An 18,183-nucleotide genomic window follows, 5' to 3' on the forward strand; every position below is an offset into this window, starting at 1 on the left:
TCATGATGCCAAGAACGTTGCACTTTGAACCGGAATATTGAAGAATCAACTTGCAGTGAGAAAGTGTTTTTCAAGAAACTCCAAATCAGCTTTTTTTTTTTTTTTTTTTTTTTTTTAATAATGATTTACGTGATTTGCAAAGAATATTGCAGCTATCCTTACAGAAATCATTCTTTCGTCGCCAATAACATGGAGCTGGCGTCAAGAAAAATGAAATATCTGGTGATTTCTGCGTGTTTTTGAATTTGTGTTAATTGATTGCTCATAAACCTACTCACAATAACACATCATGACACTTGTAGGAAATCCTGAAAAAGCCGCCAATAGAGTAACATGAGTAGTATTAACCCCCGTTCGCCCAAATGAGCCCTAAGCCAATTAGAGAAGATTTGTCACGTGGTATATCACAGGTCATTGAACTTTATTTTCGGACGGGTACGTACCCTTATTCCTTAAATTTGAAATTTGGGAGATGTTTATGAACATCTGAAAATTTGGGGGTCCTAGCACGTCCCTTTGGATGAGTAAAGAACTGCCAAAAACTGGAACATTTTGGAGCTTCTGACGTTATTTTTCTTCCATGATGAGTGTTTTTGGTCCTATAGAAGGACATTTCACTCCCTTTCATTGTTTCCAGGATCAGATACATATCCCTGTGGTCCACATTTTTCCTTTGATGCATGTGGATGGGCTATTCCGCACCACTTATGCTCTAAGATGGGGCTTATCGTCTAATAGAGGGGTACCTAACTTCCCTTAATATATTTAGAACCAGTTACCTGTGGTTCTATTGAATGGGTGTGATTCGTTCCCTTTGACGGGTAAAAATTGCCAAAAAATTCAAAATTTCAATATTTTGACGTTATTTGTCCTCTAAGGTGGGTATTTATGGCCTTATGGATGAGCACCTTTTCTCTTTGGTGGGTAGCCAGGATCAGATATGTACCCCTGCGGTTCCTTTGGATAAGTGTACAAACGGGATAACGCAGCACTCATGTCTTCTAGGAGAGCATCTTGCTCTCTTTTATGAGTATTTACGATCAATCCCTATGTAGGAGTATACACATACAGGAAAACGGCTCGGATAGGTTGTTTGAAATCACATAACTCTGGTCACTGAATACGCACATAAAGGTAAATTGTTCTGATTGGCTGTTGCGAATCACATGATCTATAGCGGTTCACTGTAAGAGTGATCCTAATGTAAAGAAGAGTGCAATCATATGCCTCCACCCTGATCCAGCAACTGAAGCAGCGTTACCAGGTCGGAAAAGCCAAAATATCTGTAAAAATCCATATTTTCATTAAAATATCTGGATAATTATGTTCTAAGGACATGTGAGCGAAAATACCAAGAAAGATCTACGAACCGGTGAAGGAAGATGACAAATGTAGAATAAGATACAATGACGAACTCGATATATTGATTGAGAAAGAAGACATACGATGATTCATTAAAGCACAGAGAATAGTGACTAGGTCATGTGTAAAGGGCAGACATAGCAATGACCAAGAAAGTATACAAAGGAAGACTTATATGAGAAGAAGAAGAGGACGGCTCAAATTGAGATGGGTGGATAACATAATGGAAACTTTAAAGACTATGTAAGTGAAAGGATGGCGAGGAAAAATGAGAAACATAAAGGAATGTAGGCAAATTTTTCAGGCCAAAGCCCACCGAGGGTTGTAGTACAGAGAAACAGAATAATATGCTTTTTTCGCATTTCGTCCTATGTCGACTGTCAGTTAGCTGATTTCTTTCCTACTATATTCAGTGGACAGTAATACAATCATTATTTTCATCCATTTTTAATGGACGCTGTTAATATAGTAGCCGTTAATTTTGTAAAATAAATCACGTGGAGATTAAGAATATATGGCCCACTCCATAGAATTCTTTTAACTTTTCTTGCTTTAAATAATACCCCAATACATTCTTCAGTGTTATTTTTTTTTTTTTTTTTTTTTTTTGACGAGTGTTCAAATAACTGCGTACAGATTGTTAATCTGCCAGCAAACGGACCATGACACATAAATGATTGTTGGGAAAAACACACCAACCTGTGCTACAGCTTCATTTTATTTATTTATTTATTGCTTAAAATGATTCTACACTTAGTTTCTTGGCACATTCGCACATGATTAGGTACAGATTGATAATATGAATGTAAAGTAACATGCCATGAAAACGATAATTCATGCAAATAAATAAATAAATAAATAAATAAAATAAAACAAAAACAATTAACATGTGCTATAGTACAGTAGAGTAGCTTACGTTAAGTTAGTGCTTATATGTTGCTCTTTCATTAATATGGCGTACCTTAATGTGGGTTTCGCACTGAGATGAACTCCTACAACACTTGTAATGGTTACATACTAGTAACGCTACACTAGTAAACATAAAATATACAGCTTTTGTACACTGTGCAGAAATACTCTACCGGCAGAAAATTATGACCCTTTTATAGCACTTGTAATGGTTTAAGACTAGGGTGCGAAATCCTGGGGGATGAGGGGAATTCTCCCTCTTAATATTTTTGAAAGAAAATTCTCCACTAAAAACTTACTGGATGAATAAAGTGAAACTATGGTGAAAAAGTGAAAACTACAGTGATTCATACATTATTAACATCTATTTCACATGTAATTAATAGATCTTGTGGTTAATGGTATCCCTAATTTTACATAGTTTACAATTATGGATGTTCAAATGTGTAAACTTTGTATGCTAAAACATTCCAGTGCAAAGAGGTGTTCTTTTTTTTTCACACTCCTGTCTCCCCACATTTTGACTGTTATGAGTGCGTACCCTGTTTCACACTAGTAACCCTATACTTGTAAACATACAATAAAGCGGTGCTACCACTGTGAAGAAAAATTCCGCCGCCGGAACTTAGTATCTAACGCAGTCCTCTTCATATGCAACCTTGTTTTAACCGTAAAATCGCCAAAAACTGGCCCCTATGTTCTTACTCTGCACCATAAATATACTAAACTCTGTAATTTGGCAAATTAATTGAGATCTGTTTAGACACACAGGAGAAATATAATAGGACCTCAAAGTCCTAATAGTGGGGCGCGGTGGCTCAGTGGTAGAGCGTTTACCTCCGGTGCTTGGGGTCTCTGGTTCGATCCCAGCTCGCGCCGTGTGGACTTTGTGGTGGACAAACACCGTGCTCGTGGGTTTTCTCGGGGTTCTCCCGTTTCCTCCCACTTTCTTCATTCCACCATTTCACTCATCTCTCATCATCACCGTCTCCTTTAGCCTAACCGGCATAATCGTGGGACGTAAAACTTAAAGATTTCATTTCATTTCATTCAAAGTCCTAATACACGAGAAATATAATTCATACGGCTATTTGTTATAGACAATAATACAAAAACAACTGAATTCGTTTCACAGTGTGAAATTATAGTAGACTTTCAAACTATGCAAAGTCAATATTGAAAGAGATGTATAACTTCAGGCTGCAATAGAGGGATAATGTAAGAGACGAACTTGTTCATCTGATATTGAATCCAAATTAAAGACAGTTTCTTGCCATCTCTTACAATTACTATACAGAAATCAATATTGAGCCAAAATTTCTACTATTTTTTACTAGTTTCAGTAGAAGAGTAACGCTCTGATGAGATCTATTCTCAGGATACTGAACCCATATTTTGGAAAGAAAAAAAAATTTGTTGCCTATTGTTATCTTTTTCGCTCTATGGAAAACAATATTAAACCGAGATTAACAACAGATTTCTAATATTTCCGGTTGCATTAGAGGAGTAAACTCTGAGGTGGAAACTAGTTTTGCGGTACTGAATTCACATCAAAAACCTGCTTCTCACTATCTATTATTGTTTTTCACTATGTTGATCAGCGTTCGAATAAGAAATCATTGTTTTCCACACTTTCAGTTTCAATACAATCGACAAAGGTGGAATACAACTTATTATAGAGCGTTGATCCATATCAGAAAGGCATTACTCACTATATTTGCTCTATGGTGTTGAATACTGCAACTAGAATTAGTAGTAAATTTCTACCACTTCCGGTTGCAATAGAGGAATAAAGTCGTAGAACCTATTCTTACGGTACTAATTCCATATTAGACAACTAGTTCTATTAATTACCGTTTTGCGCCATAGTAATCAGTGTTGAGACCGGAACCGTTTTTGCTCTATAGAGATTAATATTTAAACCAGAAATAGTAGTAAATTTCCATCACTTCTCGCCATAGTACAGGAACAAGAGAAGATGGAATATAAATTCTAGATATCTGTTCCCGCTTTTGTTTTATACAGACTGAAACCAAAAATGGATAATTTTTAACATCCGGTGTAAACAGAGGGTTGTCGAAGGAGATGGAATGCATTCTTTTGGACGAAGAAACTACTGCAAAAACCCGCATCTCGATATCTATTACCATACTTATGCGCAGCAATTTTTTTTAAAGAATTTTTGTTTAATTTCTGTTGTATTATATTCTAATCTAAGGTAACTTTACTATGGTATAAAGGTTGCAATACTGACATTGCAAGTAAATGTGATTTAACTTAGATTCTTGAAATTTCCAAACCTTTTAGAAACAAAGACAAGTTTCCTCTCAACCTTCTATGTCAAAGAATGATTGGATGGATCACATGTTACATCAGAAAACAGCAGAATGTTTTCAAATATTCTTAGTTCTACCCTCCTAATATTAATTTATTATTATTATTATTATTATTATTATCATCATTACTATTATATTTTTTATAAATTTCTTCATAGTTTGGGTTTCAAGGAAGGTAGTCCGACAAAAACATGTTTTGGGAACACTCGAATCGGCCGTTAAAAACAATTAACAAATCGCGTAAAGCACATGGTTAGTCTTGTAGTCTATGTGTAGATTATATGTATTTCTCCTGCTTCTATAGTTTTTTTAAATCGTTCTAAATTAAAAATATAAAAAATACATCAAATTCGGGACTTAAAATTACCATAATTTCCTGTACTGTAGATACTTTGTTTACCTACAACGAAATTTTTATAAACATGTTGCAACATTACTGTTCAATTTCCACACCAGACTGTGGCAAAAATGGAGAGAAAATTAAGGGAATTCGTAACGACCTAGGGTAATTATTTAGTCTCTGGAAGGCAATCTAGGTATTTGTGAAGAGAAGTATACCAAAATATCGGCCTAATATACAATACAACACAACACACAGTAAATTTCAATTTTATTCTACATTAATGATCCAGAGTTTAAAATCGATCAATTTGTCCAAATTACAACGAGATCTAAACACCGAGAAGTTCCTTTGGACTTGAAACTGCTTTCTTTAAGGGTTTAATTAACATGTTCAGTGCCAATAAAACTGCATATTCACTGCATGTAAGTTCTCTTGTCAATAACTTCGGAAAGAATTATTTAACAAATGTTCTTGTTTAACGTTGAAAACACTAATTCTCTGAATCATATGGTAAACTTCCTTAAAGAAAATGCACATTTTGTAACGAAAATTATCATGCAACATATTTTTGAAATTGAAAAGGCGGAGAGATGAATTCACGCTTCTACTCTTCACAGATTTTAACCCTAAGCTGTGGAGATATTCCCAATATCATAAAGAAAATATACATTAACTTTTCATAATCGAATTTTTTTTACGTGATTATATTGGAAAATTGTCATGTATATACACGTTTAAACAAGTTATACAGGGTGGATTTTACCCCTTCCCCTTATACCTGATGAATTGCAGCCCCAAACAATAGATTTCTGCAACTGGAAGGAAAACTCTCCCCAAGTTTCATCAAAATTGGATAAATTTTACGAGAGTTGCCTGGAACACGGACACACATACAAATGCAAATCGAGTAGTAGAAGCTTTGGTAACGTTTCCTTCAATTATCTTATTTCAGTGAAACTAATGGAATTATCTGACTTCTTTCAAAGTAAAACACTCCAATTCGCCCATTTGTTTCGGCGGAGTTCTGGAAAGGAACAAGATGTGACAGGTATGTTCTTTTGTTGGCAACTGCATATTACCTTCACTTTTATATATATATATATATATATATATATATATATATATATATATATATATATATATATTATGTTAAGACGATATTTATCCACATTTTCATGTTTTTAACGTCTTGTCTGAAACGCGAGTGGCAAAGTCGAACTTTGTCTCTTGGAGTTTCCGCTGAAAGCCTAGGGAATGAGATGAAATCTGCACCTTTGCTATTCTGGGTAGGCTTTGCCTACGAGAGCATACGACTATCATAGTGGTAATTTTGAATCCAACATTTTATTTTTTTAAATGGGAAAGTGGTCTCGTGATATATCGTTTGAAACTAGAATTTAGCTGTATCTGGTGATTGTTAAATAAATAAATTCACCAAAAACAAATTCAATATTGATTTTAAAATAACTTTCTCCCTCTAAGAGTGATTCGTGTGGTTAAGAAAAAAGGTAGACCATTTAAGAAAGAACAGTAAATTCCTTTCTTTTTTTCTTCATATTATACGAACTAAAACAACTGGTAGCAACTATTCAATAAATAACTCACTGTTGTTTTATACATAGGATATGCTGTGAACATTTTACGTTTATTACTAATGAGTGAAAGAGTCACTTCACTACTCCAACTTACTGCTGTTCTGTTATCTCAGTCATCTACATGGGCGACATATGTACGTTACAGCTCACGTCCTTTCCTAATTCTACCACTTATTATTTTTAAAATTAAAATATTGAAGTTTTACTTCAATATTATTTATAATTTATTGTAACGGTTTTCTGGTTTATTTTACTTACTTTATAACTCTTCATTGAATTGAAAAGCATCTTTGGAGGAAACCGACATTCTTCTGGAATTTGATCATCAAACTTGCTATCCAAAGGTGTCTTAAAAGCAAGAAACTTATTCGCTACCAAAGTTGCTGCCTTTCTTGGGCAGTGTAGCCATCGAGGAGGAATAGGGCCAGGACCTTTTCCATCCTGGCGGCTTCCCATGGTATCTGCAATACAGGAGGAACATATAAAACGAATTACTTAACACAATTTTAAGTATATTTCCTAGCGTGCAGTATAAATAAATAACTCATACAATGACATAAAACACAAGAAACTCTACCAGTTATTCTTAGAAACCTTTTATTGCTGCTTTGAATAACATATATTGATTATATCTATGTTACAAACGTTCTCATAACAACAAAAACTATTCTAGCACACCCCAAATATTATTATTACAATTAGTTTGATTATATTATGGTAACATAAAATTTATTTTCTTCTTCGAGTAGTGCTAAAAATGCACAGTACTCACTAGAGGCGCACCAACGGAGGATCCACCGGGACCGGATCCCCCTTCTCCCCCCCTTAAAGAAAAACTTCCTAACTCAACGAACATTTGTACAATTTCTCAATAAAACTATAATTGTTTAACTGGAATATGTAGCATGAAAATTTGATCTTACACTTCACCTGTACTCTTTCTCTTATAAAAATATTAATAGTTCTATCATTTTTTCTGAAAATATAAGTGAAGGTATTTTACAATTACTTATCGTCTTTTCGGGTGCAGAATAATACCCGTTTAATACTATATATATGTAGTTGCTTGTAGTATTGGACCCCCCCACACAAAAAATTTTATGGGCACGCGCCTGTTACTCACAGCCAAGCAAAATCTAAGATTGTACTTTTTAATGCTAATTCCTTAAGTTCGTACGAGGAGCACGGTGGCTCACAGGTAGTGTTCACTTCGTGTTAGAAGTCTCGTTTGGATCCATTGCCATATGAGTTCATGATGGATATCATCAAGTTCGGAGGTTTTCTCGGGGTCCTCCAGTTTCCTTCCACATTCTCATTCCACCTATTTTTTTCACAAGCATTCACTTTCGTTAACCCATTAGTCTCCTTAAGTCTACAGGATGTAATCGTGAGACGTAAAACTAGATTTTTGGGCGGCAAAGAAGTCAATTTTTGATCAGTTTCTTTCAACTTTTAGGATTCCGATTTGAATAGTTTTGAGCAAATGGATGCCATCTTTTCAATGTATTATCTGTCAGGAAAGTAAATGTACACCTATTTTTCGAGTCTGGCATTCCTGCTCTCCATCCGTGGAGAGTATGAGAATTAAATCAATCAAATGTTTACTGAGGGGCAAAAAGAAAAGTTTAATCTGAATAAGACATTGTAGAGGGACACAAGCTGTGAATACGAACAGTGCATAGTGTAAATAAAGGACGACACCAAAAGAGAAAGCCAGAAACAGCTGTTCAACTTAGAAAAAAAGAGTAAAAATTGTTGAAGTGGGAACATAAAACACAAATACAACAAGTACACCGACAACTAAACGATCAACATGCCATGATCTTGGTGTAGTGGTTAAGGTGCTGGCTTACAAATGCAAAGGTCGCCAGTTCGAATCTTCGGTGAGGACTTTTTTAAAAATTTTTGTTAATAATACATGCAGCTCATGAGAGATGGTAAAAGAGGTCGTATTTAGTCTTTCGTAGCAATTATTATTGGTAATGTTTAGTACTGATAATACTTTTTGTCTTTGCGTATTGCTTTTATTCTTTTCTTCATTTCAAAAGAGAAGAATATCCGAACAAATGCTACCAAAATTCCTCATATTTTGAATGTAAACGCCATTTGCAAATAGTAAAGAATACAAATTGAACGTTCCGATGTAGCTGCAAAAAGTAAAAAGAAAAACATGGAAGTAGACCATACTCATGGTAATTAAAAATACAATTTCTACATGCCTTACACCTCCCGACCACGTTTCTACGTTAGCAAGTAGGAGGTTTGTGTTTAGGTTAGGCTGGTCAATACGTTTTGCAAAGGGGCCCGGGTTAGCTCTGACGCACCACAGGAGCGAGAAGAGAGCAAAACATTTTCTCTCTCCTTCTGTGTCTCTATTTATCTATCTATCTGTATATATATATATATAACGCTATTTCTGAATGCCATAACCACCCTAATTTTCAGCGGATTGAGACGAAACTTGGCACAAACATTAATTGTTGAAATATCTTGAGGAGTTCGTTAACCAGAATAATCAGATGAAAATGTTCAAAATGGCGGCCCTTCAAACTCTCCAAAATTTCCAAGGGAACCAAATTTCGACCATAAATAGGTATTTAGAAAGTTTGAATAACTTTTCCTCTTTTACTGAAATATTTGTGTGCAGAGACTTATTGAAATATTGGACCCGATTAATCGCATAAAGAAGGTTCACGCCCTTTCGCTGCGGTCAGGCTTTTTTTTTTCTTTTTTGCAGGAGGGGGTTATTTTCGTATCGGAACAAGATGATTGTTAGTGATGATATGAAATTACACATTGAAAGTGAAGTAACTTGTGAAACGTGTTATTTGAAAGAATAATATAATAAATGTGCTTTCGCCTAACACAGAGAACTGTAAATCACGTATTTCGAGTTCGGGGCGTAAATGGCGAGGAATGTTATTTGATTTGCTTTTTAGTAACACATTGCATTGCAAATAAAGGTAGACAACATTAGTGGTAAGTAAAATAATAATAATAATAATAATAATAATAATAATAATAATAATAATAATAATAATAATAGGTGTTGTTTGTGGCAAAGCAATATCTTCCTCAATTTTTCTTCAAACGTAATAATTCTAACGCCATATCTCCCTTACAAACAAAATATTAGCAATTTATATCGAGAGAACGGGAAATTGTAGAGTGATGGGAGCGACGTTGGACAGTATGCACTCATAGTAATCAGAAAAGTAAGCTATTTCAATGCAAAATGAAGGAAGAGTCATTGTCATGGGTAGTCATGGAGCCACGGCAGAGCCCTCTTTAGGCAAAATGTCGATAACTTATATCGAGAGAACAGGAGGTGATAGTGAGATGGGACCAACGTTGGACACCGTGGACCCATAAGGCGCATCGAAAAAATTAGGGGGGGGGCGCCAGCCAGCCTTACTTATTTCCACATAATAATATAAAATTATATTGTCGAAATACACACACGAGTTAGCTAGTAATATTTCATATTATTATTATTATTATTATTATTATTATTATTATTATTATTATTATTATTATTATTATTATCATCGACAGCGTCTTTTCATCACGTGTGCATGTTTGACATGAAGCCAAAGAGAAGATCCCTCATTCGTAGAAAGAATAAGAATAGCCAGTTACTTTAATTGTGAACGACAGCGAAAAATACAAAAAGAATGACAACCTTGGCGAAAAGAAACAATACTTTCTCTCAAATGGATAAAAAATCAAGCCGAGATTGATTAGAACTCGCATGGACGGCGCGAACAGCCAGTTCATTGTCCGCTTTTTTTTTAACTGACTCACCGAACGTGTTTTAGTAACTTACTTATTGCTAATTTTACTTGCTTCACTCGTTTAACTTGCTTTTTCTAATAACTTATAACGACAGGGACACGAACACAGAAACATCGAGGACAGTTAAAAATCATAGATACTCTCCCGCCGGGAATCGAACCCGGGACACCATACACCAAAGGCGAACTTGCTAGTCACTAGACCACCGATGAGGGCACTGCTCACTTTCTGTGACGTTAGGGATAACGACCACTGTATTGCCAGCTATCACTTCTGTGGGTTGTATACTATGATCACATGTTTCTTCTTTGCTGGAAGAGTTAAACCTACATTCTATGTAATACATGAGGTATTTAGACCTACATGCTCTTCATATAATGTAATAATAGGGTCATGCTGGGAATAAGAAAAAGAACATTCCTTGGACAACACGGAAACTATTGGCATCAGAAATATTTATCTACGAGGCATGCGCAGTAGTATATTTCAGAATAGTTACTGTTTAGTTCAGTAAACGAAGAAAGGGGTATAAAAAAGCAAATATGTCGCGTCAACGAGATCGGCCAGAGTTGACAGAGGCGGAAGCAGATGTGTAGTAATACAACAACTTGGTTAAATTGATAATTGGTTCTTTATTCTGTAGTAGATCGTATCACAACTTTACGGGAGAGCAGAGAAACACTTACTAACGCTGTCATATAGTAAGCTTTAGTAACACGATCATACAGACACAAATGGATGTAACTGTGAGTACTACAACTTGGATTTAACGAAAGCCGTTTAGATATTCAGTGGTTTGCAGGGTTGTATAAGACAGAAAAAATTAAGACACAATACAATTCTTCATACCTCAGCTTCCAGTAACTAGATACATGCAATTTCTGGATAGATACTGAAACTGCTGTCGGATTTTAATACATGACGTATTGCAGGATACAAAATGCTTTGCATTACTTGTTTGTTTGTAGACAGCTACTAGCTTAGTGTTCTGAAAGGTTGTGTATAAACTAGAGATAGCCAATTTCGGAATTATTACTTTTCGGACTCCCGAAAGTAAAATCGGACAAATTCCGGAATTCGGGAAATTCCAATTTTGGAATAATTTCGGAATTCGGGAAATTCCAATTTTGGAATAATTCCGGAATTCGGAAAAATCTCGAATTTAGAAATTTCTGATTTCGTTAACATTCCGGAATTTGGAACAATCCGGATTTTTTCGAAATCCAGAGTTTTTCTCAATTCCGGAATTTTCTAGATTCCGGATTCTTCCCGAGTTTCGGAATTCTTCTTAATTATGGAGTTTAACTGAATTCCATAATTTTTCGAAATCCGGAAAGTGAAAGTTCCGCTTCCAAAAAATGAATTTATTTTTGTTAATATGAATCGTGGTGGAAATAAGTCTTTCACCAGGTAATGGCCACTGCTTTGAAGGAAATAGAGAGTATGAGAATTCAATCTGTCATATTTGTAGTTTCGTGTGGAGAAAAACAAACTTGTGAACCAATGGTTTAAGAAAAAACTCAAGTTATTAATGTAAACTTTTCCGACATCATAAAAGAAATACGAAAGACATTTTGAATCGAAGAAATACAACATACAAGTTTGCAAGCGGAGACAAAGAAACCTAACGTAACCAGACTAAAGACGAATCGTTTACCGCGTAGCGATCAAGATCAAGCTGTTTTCCAGGGCGGGTTTCGAGTTGAGTCGAGTTTGATAATGGTTTGCTCGCTCATTCAGCTCGTTTTAACTCTTTTTTAAATAATGGCCTGATTAGACTGGAAAGCGAAAGCCATGAGGAATGTAAGCACTAATGTGGAATACTTTTTAGTGTTGCTCACGACAGGGGTGCGTCTCGTCTCGTAATTTTAGTGCATCTCATGGGGCAATTTTTGTGTATCTCGTCTCGTCTAGATAACGAGAAGACAAGGTTTTTTTATTATTACGAGACAGCCTCAAATGTCGTAATCACCAATATAAGTATATACTGTTGTTCTTAAAATCAAGGCTGAGACCTTCACTGTCGAATTTTTGAGCCCAAGCAGAAGACCAACTCGGGTAGCGATATCAACCGGCTCGGCTCGTATCAACTGAGCGAACAGCTCGAGTCGGCTCGGTTGGGATGAGCCGATGACCCGAGCCGGCTCAGTTGGAACGAGCCATCGACTCAGCTCAATTGAGCCGATGGCTCGAGCTTTCTCGGTTGGGATGGGTCCCCTACTCGGCTCATGTGAACTTGTTCAAGCCAGCTAAGTTGAAATTAGTCCATCGGCACGTTTCGATTCAGCTCAACTAAGCCGATGGCTCAAATAGGCTCGGTTGGTTGAGCTGTTGGCTCGGCTCACTTCTTGGTTCGGTTCGATAGTGAATGAGCTGTAAGCCGAGCCGCTCGAGCCCGTTGATAAGCCTAAACCCGGTCCCAGCTGTTTTGAACATGTTTGGCTGAAGCCTATAACTTTTAATAATTTTTGGTTCGAGCCCGAAAACTTGCCCCTTCGGAACTCAAACCCAGAACGTGACCGATGTCCTTCCCTCCTGAAGACTTCTCGACTACCGAGATCGACAGTCAATTAGCTTTTACTATTCAGATACAAACCGTATATCTTTTAAAGATTATACACGGTGTTGATATAATAATAATAATAATAATAATAATAATAATAATAATAATAATAATAATAATAATAATAATAATAATAATAATAATAATAATAATAAAAGTTTTAAGCTTGCCGTTGAAATTTGGCAAAACTTACTTAAAAGTAGAGATTTCGGGGAAAGGGTTCCGTACCTTCAAGACAGTGGCGTAGGGAAGGGGGGCCCGGAGGTGCCGGGCCCCCCCAAAGAGGTCCGACAATGTACTTTGGTACTTTGACGTTTGTAATTTTTTATATATTTTTATGTTTATATATTTTTTGTTTGTAATTTTTCTATATGTGCCTATAACAGCACTTGCCCCCCCCCCCCCCAAACACACATCCTGGCTACGCTACTGATTCAAGACACACCTCTGCAACTACCAACATTTTAAACTACAACGTTGCATTGAAGTTTCATGTAGAAAGTATTCTACTGTATGTTTTAAGGAAAATAACTGTAATAAATATAACTGAATATCACGCAACAGTAAGGCATATAATAAACTAATTTTTAGGATATGCAGAGGTAAATATAAAAGCTTTGCTACAAAATACCTACACAGAGCATATTTCAATGAGCTCTGAAATATAATGTAACGAAATAGGCTATGAGATTCAGTCTACAGAGCAATTGTTATTTAAAGAATGGACATACACTATTTCGAGAATCGAGGCAAGACGGGAAATGATTACCATATTTTCGCCTCGTCTCGATTCTCATCTCCAAAGAGAGACGAAAATTTTGAGTTAGCCTTGACCCGTCTCGAATGTAAAATGTTAATTCTCATGTTATTTTATTTGTTTTAGAAACGAGATGAGAAACTCCTCTTCTCGTGAGCAACATTAAACCAAACCGAAATATTCTTTCCAAATGTCACGTTTCTGCTTGTAATGGTATGACCTGAGCGATAATTAGCTCCTAGCTTTTAATCTTCTAAGAGATAATAATTATTATTATTAGTTTATTATTATTATTATTATTATTATTATTGAAATATTATTATTATTATTATTATTATTATTATTATTATTATTATTCCTGAAGATTTGATAGTTCAAATATTGAAACATCCGAGTATTCAAATATCTGAATATAATAAAACATAAGTTATCGCTGATCAATCGCCATCAAAAATCCTAAAGTATAAAAAAAATTACAATGTGCATTCGCACAAGCACCTTGACCACTGAACCGCGATCGCTACGCGGTAAAAGATTCGTTTTTAGTATGGTTACGTTAGGTTTCTTTGTCTCCGCTTGCTAACTTGTATGTTATATTTCTTCGATTCAAAATGCCTTTCATATTTCTTTTATGAAGTCGGAAAAGTTTACATTAATAACTTGAGTTGTTCTTAAACCGCTGGTTCACAAGTTTGTTTTTTCTCCACACGAAACTACAAATATGACAGATTGAATTCTCATACACCCCATTTCCTTCAAAGAAGTCGCCATTACCTGGTCAAAGACTTATTTCCGCCACGATTCATATTAACCAAAATAAATTCATTTTTCGGAAGCGGAACTTTCACTTTCCGGATTTCGGAAAATTATGAAATTCAGTTAAACTCCGGAATTCAGAATAATTTCGAAACTCGGAAACAATTCGGAATTTAGAAAATTCCGGAATTGAGAAAAACTCCGGATTTCGAATTCCGGAATGATTCCAAAATCGGAATTTTCCGAATTCCGGAATTTGTCCGGTTTTACTTTCGGGAGTCCGAAAAGTAATAATTCCGGAATTGGCTATCCCTAGTTTATACACAACATTTCAGAACACTAAGCTAGTAGCTGTCTACAAACAAACAAGTAATGCAAAGCATTTTGTATCCTGCAATACGTCATGTATTAAAATCCGACAGCAGTTTCAGTATCTATCCAGAAATTGCATGTATCTAGTTACTGGAAGCTGAGGTATGAAGAATTGTATTGTGTCTTAATTTTTTCTGTCTTATACAACCTTGCAAACCACTGAATATCTAAACGGCTTTCGTTAAATCCAAGTTGTAGTACTCACAGTTACATCCATTTGTGTCTGTATGATCGTGTTACTAAAGCTTACTATATGACAGCGTTAGTAAGTGTTTCTCTGCTCTCCCGTAAAGTTGTGATACGATCTACTACAGAATAAAGAACCAATTATCAATTTAACCAAGTTGTTGTATTACTACACATCTGCTTCCGCCTCTGTCAACTCTGGCCGATCTCGTTGACGCGACATATTTGCTTTTTTATACCCCTTTCTTCGTTTACTGAACTAAACAGTAACTATTCTGAAATATACTACTGCGCATGCCTCGTAGATAAATATTTCTGATGCCAATAGTTTCCGTTTTGTCCAAGGAATGTTCTTTTTCTTATTCCCAGCATGACCCTATTATTACATTATATGAAGAGCATGTAGGTCTAAATACCTCATGTATTACATAGAATGTAGGTTTAACTCTTCCAGCAAAGAAGAAACATGTGATCATAGTATACAACCCACAGAAGTGATAGCTGGCAATACAGTGGTCGTTATCCCTAACGTCACAGAAAGTGAGCAGTGCCCTCACCGGTGGTCTAGTGACTAGCAAGTGCGCCTTTGGTGTATGGTGTCCCGGGTTCGATTCCCGGCGGGAGAGCATCTATGATTTTTAACTGTCCTCGATGTTTCTGTGTTCGTGTCCCTGTCGTTATAAGTTATTAGAAAAAGCAAGTTAAACGAGTGAAGCAAGTAAAATTAGCAATAAGTAAGTTACTAAAACACGTTCGGTGAGTCAGTTAAAAAAAAAGCGGACAATGAACTGGCTGTTCGCGCCGTCCATGCGAGTTCTAATCAATCTCGGCTTGATTTTTTATCCATTTGAGAGAAAGTATTGTTTCTTTTCGCCAAGGTTGTCATTCTTTTTGTATTTTTCGCTGTCGTTCACAATTAAAGTAACTGGCTATTCTTATTCTTTCTACGAATGATGGATCTTCTCTTTGGCTTCATGTCAAACATGCACACGTGATGAAAAGACGCTGTCGATGATAATAATAATAATAATAATAATAATAATAATAATAATAATAATAATAATAATAATAATATGAAATATTACTAGCTAACTCGTGTGTATATTTCGACAATATTATTTTATATTATTATGTGGAAATAAGTAAGGCTGGCTGGCGCCCCCCCCCCCCTAATTTTTTTCGATGCGCCTTATGGGTCCACGGTGTCCAACGTTGGTCCCATCTCACTGTCACCTCCTGTTCTCTCGATATAAGTTATCGACATTTTGCCTAAAGAGCGCTCTGCCGTGGCTCCATGACTACCCATGAGAATGACTCTTCGTTCATTTTGCATTGAAATCGCTTATTTTTCTGATTACTATGAGTGCATACTGTCCAACGTTGCTCCCATCACTCTACAATTTCCCGTTCTCTCGATATAAATTGCTAATATTTTGTTTGTAAGGGAGATATGGCGTTACAATTATTACGTTTGAAGAAGAATTGAGGAAGATATTGCCTTGCCACAAACAACACCTATTATTATTATTATTATTATTATTATTATTATTATTATTATTATTATTATTATTATTATTATTATTATTATTATTATTATTATTATTTTCTTACCACTAGCGATGTGAGGTGGAAAATTTTCCGGTATAATTTTCCGGAAAATTTTCCGTTCTAAAAAAAATATCAGTAATCAAGTAACAATTCCTCAGCAATTATGAAATTGATTGAATTCATGTATAGAAATGTTAAAAAGTGAAAGATCGTTTAAAGAATCTTAAAATTTTCATGGCTCAGAAAATTTTCAGTACTATGTAGGAACAAGTTAAACAATTTTTCATGAATCCAAATATTTTCTGCCTTATATGGAAAAATAGAAGAACTTTTATGGGTCGGAAAATTTTCATCATTTTGAAGCAAGAAGTAAAACAACTTTTTTGTGAATCGGAAAGTTTTATTGCTCTGTAGAAACAATTGAGAGGAATTTTCATAGACCAGAAAATTTTCATCACGTTGTAGAAACAAGTGGAAAACACTTTTCATAGGCCTGACAATTTTGAATATTATGTATAGTGATGTTAGGTGGAAAATTTTCCACTATATTTAACTGCAAATAGAGCTACAAAATTGAATTTCAGTAGAGGAAAGTTAGTCAGCAACAAATTATAATTTTCCAATTACCTTTTAGGAACCGGAAAATTGTCTATTTCAAGTTGGGAAATAAAATTTTACAGTGTTTCTCTCTCTCTCTCTTGCTCTGCGAGCTCCTTCGTTGCTAAGCGGTTAGCATACGCGCCTTTGGCATGGAAAACCTGGCTTTGATTCCCAGCGGGAGCTCATGAAGTTCGGATTCCACGTTAATCAGTTGGCACCGTTTTATATAGTCTCGCTGTTGAAAGGGACGTTAAACTCAAAATCAACTCAATTCAACTACTCTCTCTCTCTCTCTCTCTCTGTGTGTGTGTGTGTGTGTGTGTATGCAAAGTGCAAAGAACATACCTCGAGTTCGTAGAGTACAAATATTCCATTCTATTATCTAAAATTTCAATTCATTAAAAGTTACGAATATTTTCCGATTCATAAAAACATACTCCACTTATTCATTCGATTCATAAAAAATTGTTCCACTTCTTCCTACATAGTATTGAAAATTGTTTAAGCCATGAAAATTTTCAGATTCTTTAAACGATCTTTCACTTTTTAACATTTCTATATATGAATTCAATTGATTTTATGAAAACTGACGAATGGTTACTTGATCATTGATATTTGTTAAGAACAGAAAATTTTCCGGAAAAATATAGAAGAAAATTTTCCACCTCAAATCACGGCTAAACAACGATGTAGGAATAAGTGGAGTATGTTTTTATGAATCGGAAAATTTTCCGGAAATTTTCAACACTGTACAGGACAGACAATTTCTCGATTCACGAAAAATTGTTCCACTTGTTCCTACATAGTACTGAAAATTGTTTAAGCCATGAAAATTTTCAGATTCTTTAAACGATCTTTCACTTTCTAACATTTCTACATATGAATTCAATCAATTTTATGAATAGTGACGAATTGTTACTTAATCACTGATATTCGTTAAGAACGGAAAATTTTCCGGAAAAATATAGAAGTAAATTTTCCACCTCACATCTCAACTAAACAACGCTGTAGGAACAAGAGGAGTATGTTTTTGTGAATCGTGATAGTGAACAGTGATAACG

At 35.3% G+C, this 18,183-nt stretch overlaps 1 protein-coding gene across 1 annotated transcript in view; it reads right to left on the reverse strand.

Annotated features, from left to right (window-relative positions):
- The window catches only part of mRNA-cap (RNA guanylyltransferase and 5'-phosphatase mRNA capping enzyme), a 106,171-nt gene that overhangs the window by 71,052 nt on the left and 16,936 nt on the right, over positions 1-18,183 (reverse strand). The window contains exon 3 of the mRNA XM_081769214.1: positions 6,804-7,006. Within this exon, the coding sequence (XP_081625340.1) occupies positions 6,804-7,001 (198 nt within the window). The 5' untranslated portion in view covers positions 7,002-7,006. The remainder of the gene's footprint in view (positions 1-6,803; positions 7,007-18,183) is intronic.

This window comes from Thermobia domestica, chromosome 8 (genome assembly GCF_964235325.1).
Source record: "Thermobia domestica chromosome 8, izTheDome1.hap1.1, whole genome shotgun sequence".
Lineage (NCBI taxonomy): Eukaryota > Metazoa > Arthropoda > Insecta > Zygentoma > Lepismatidae > Thermobia > Thermobia domestica.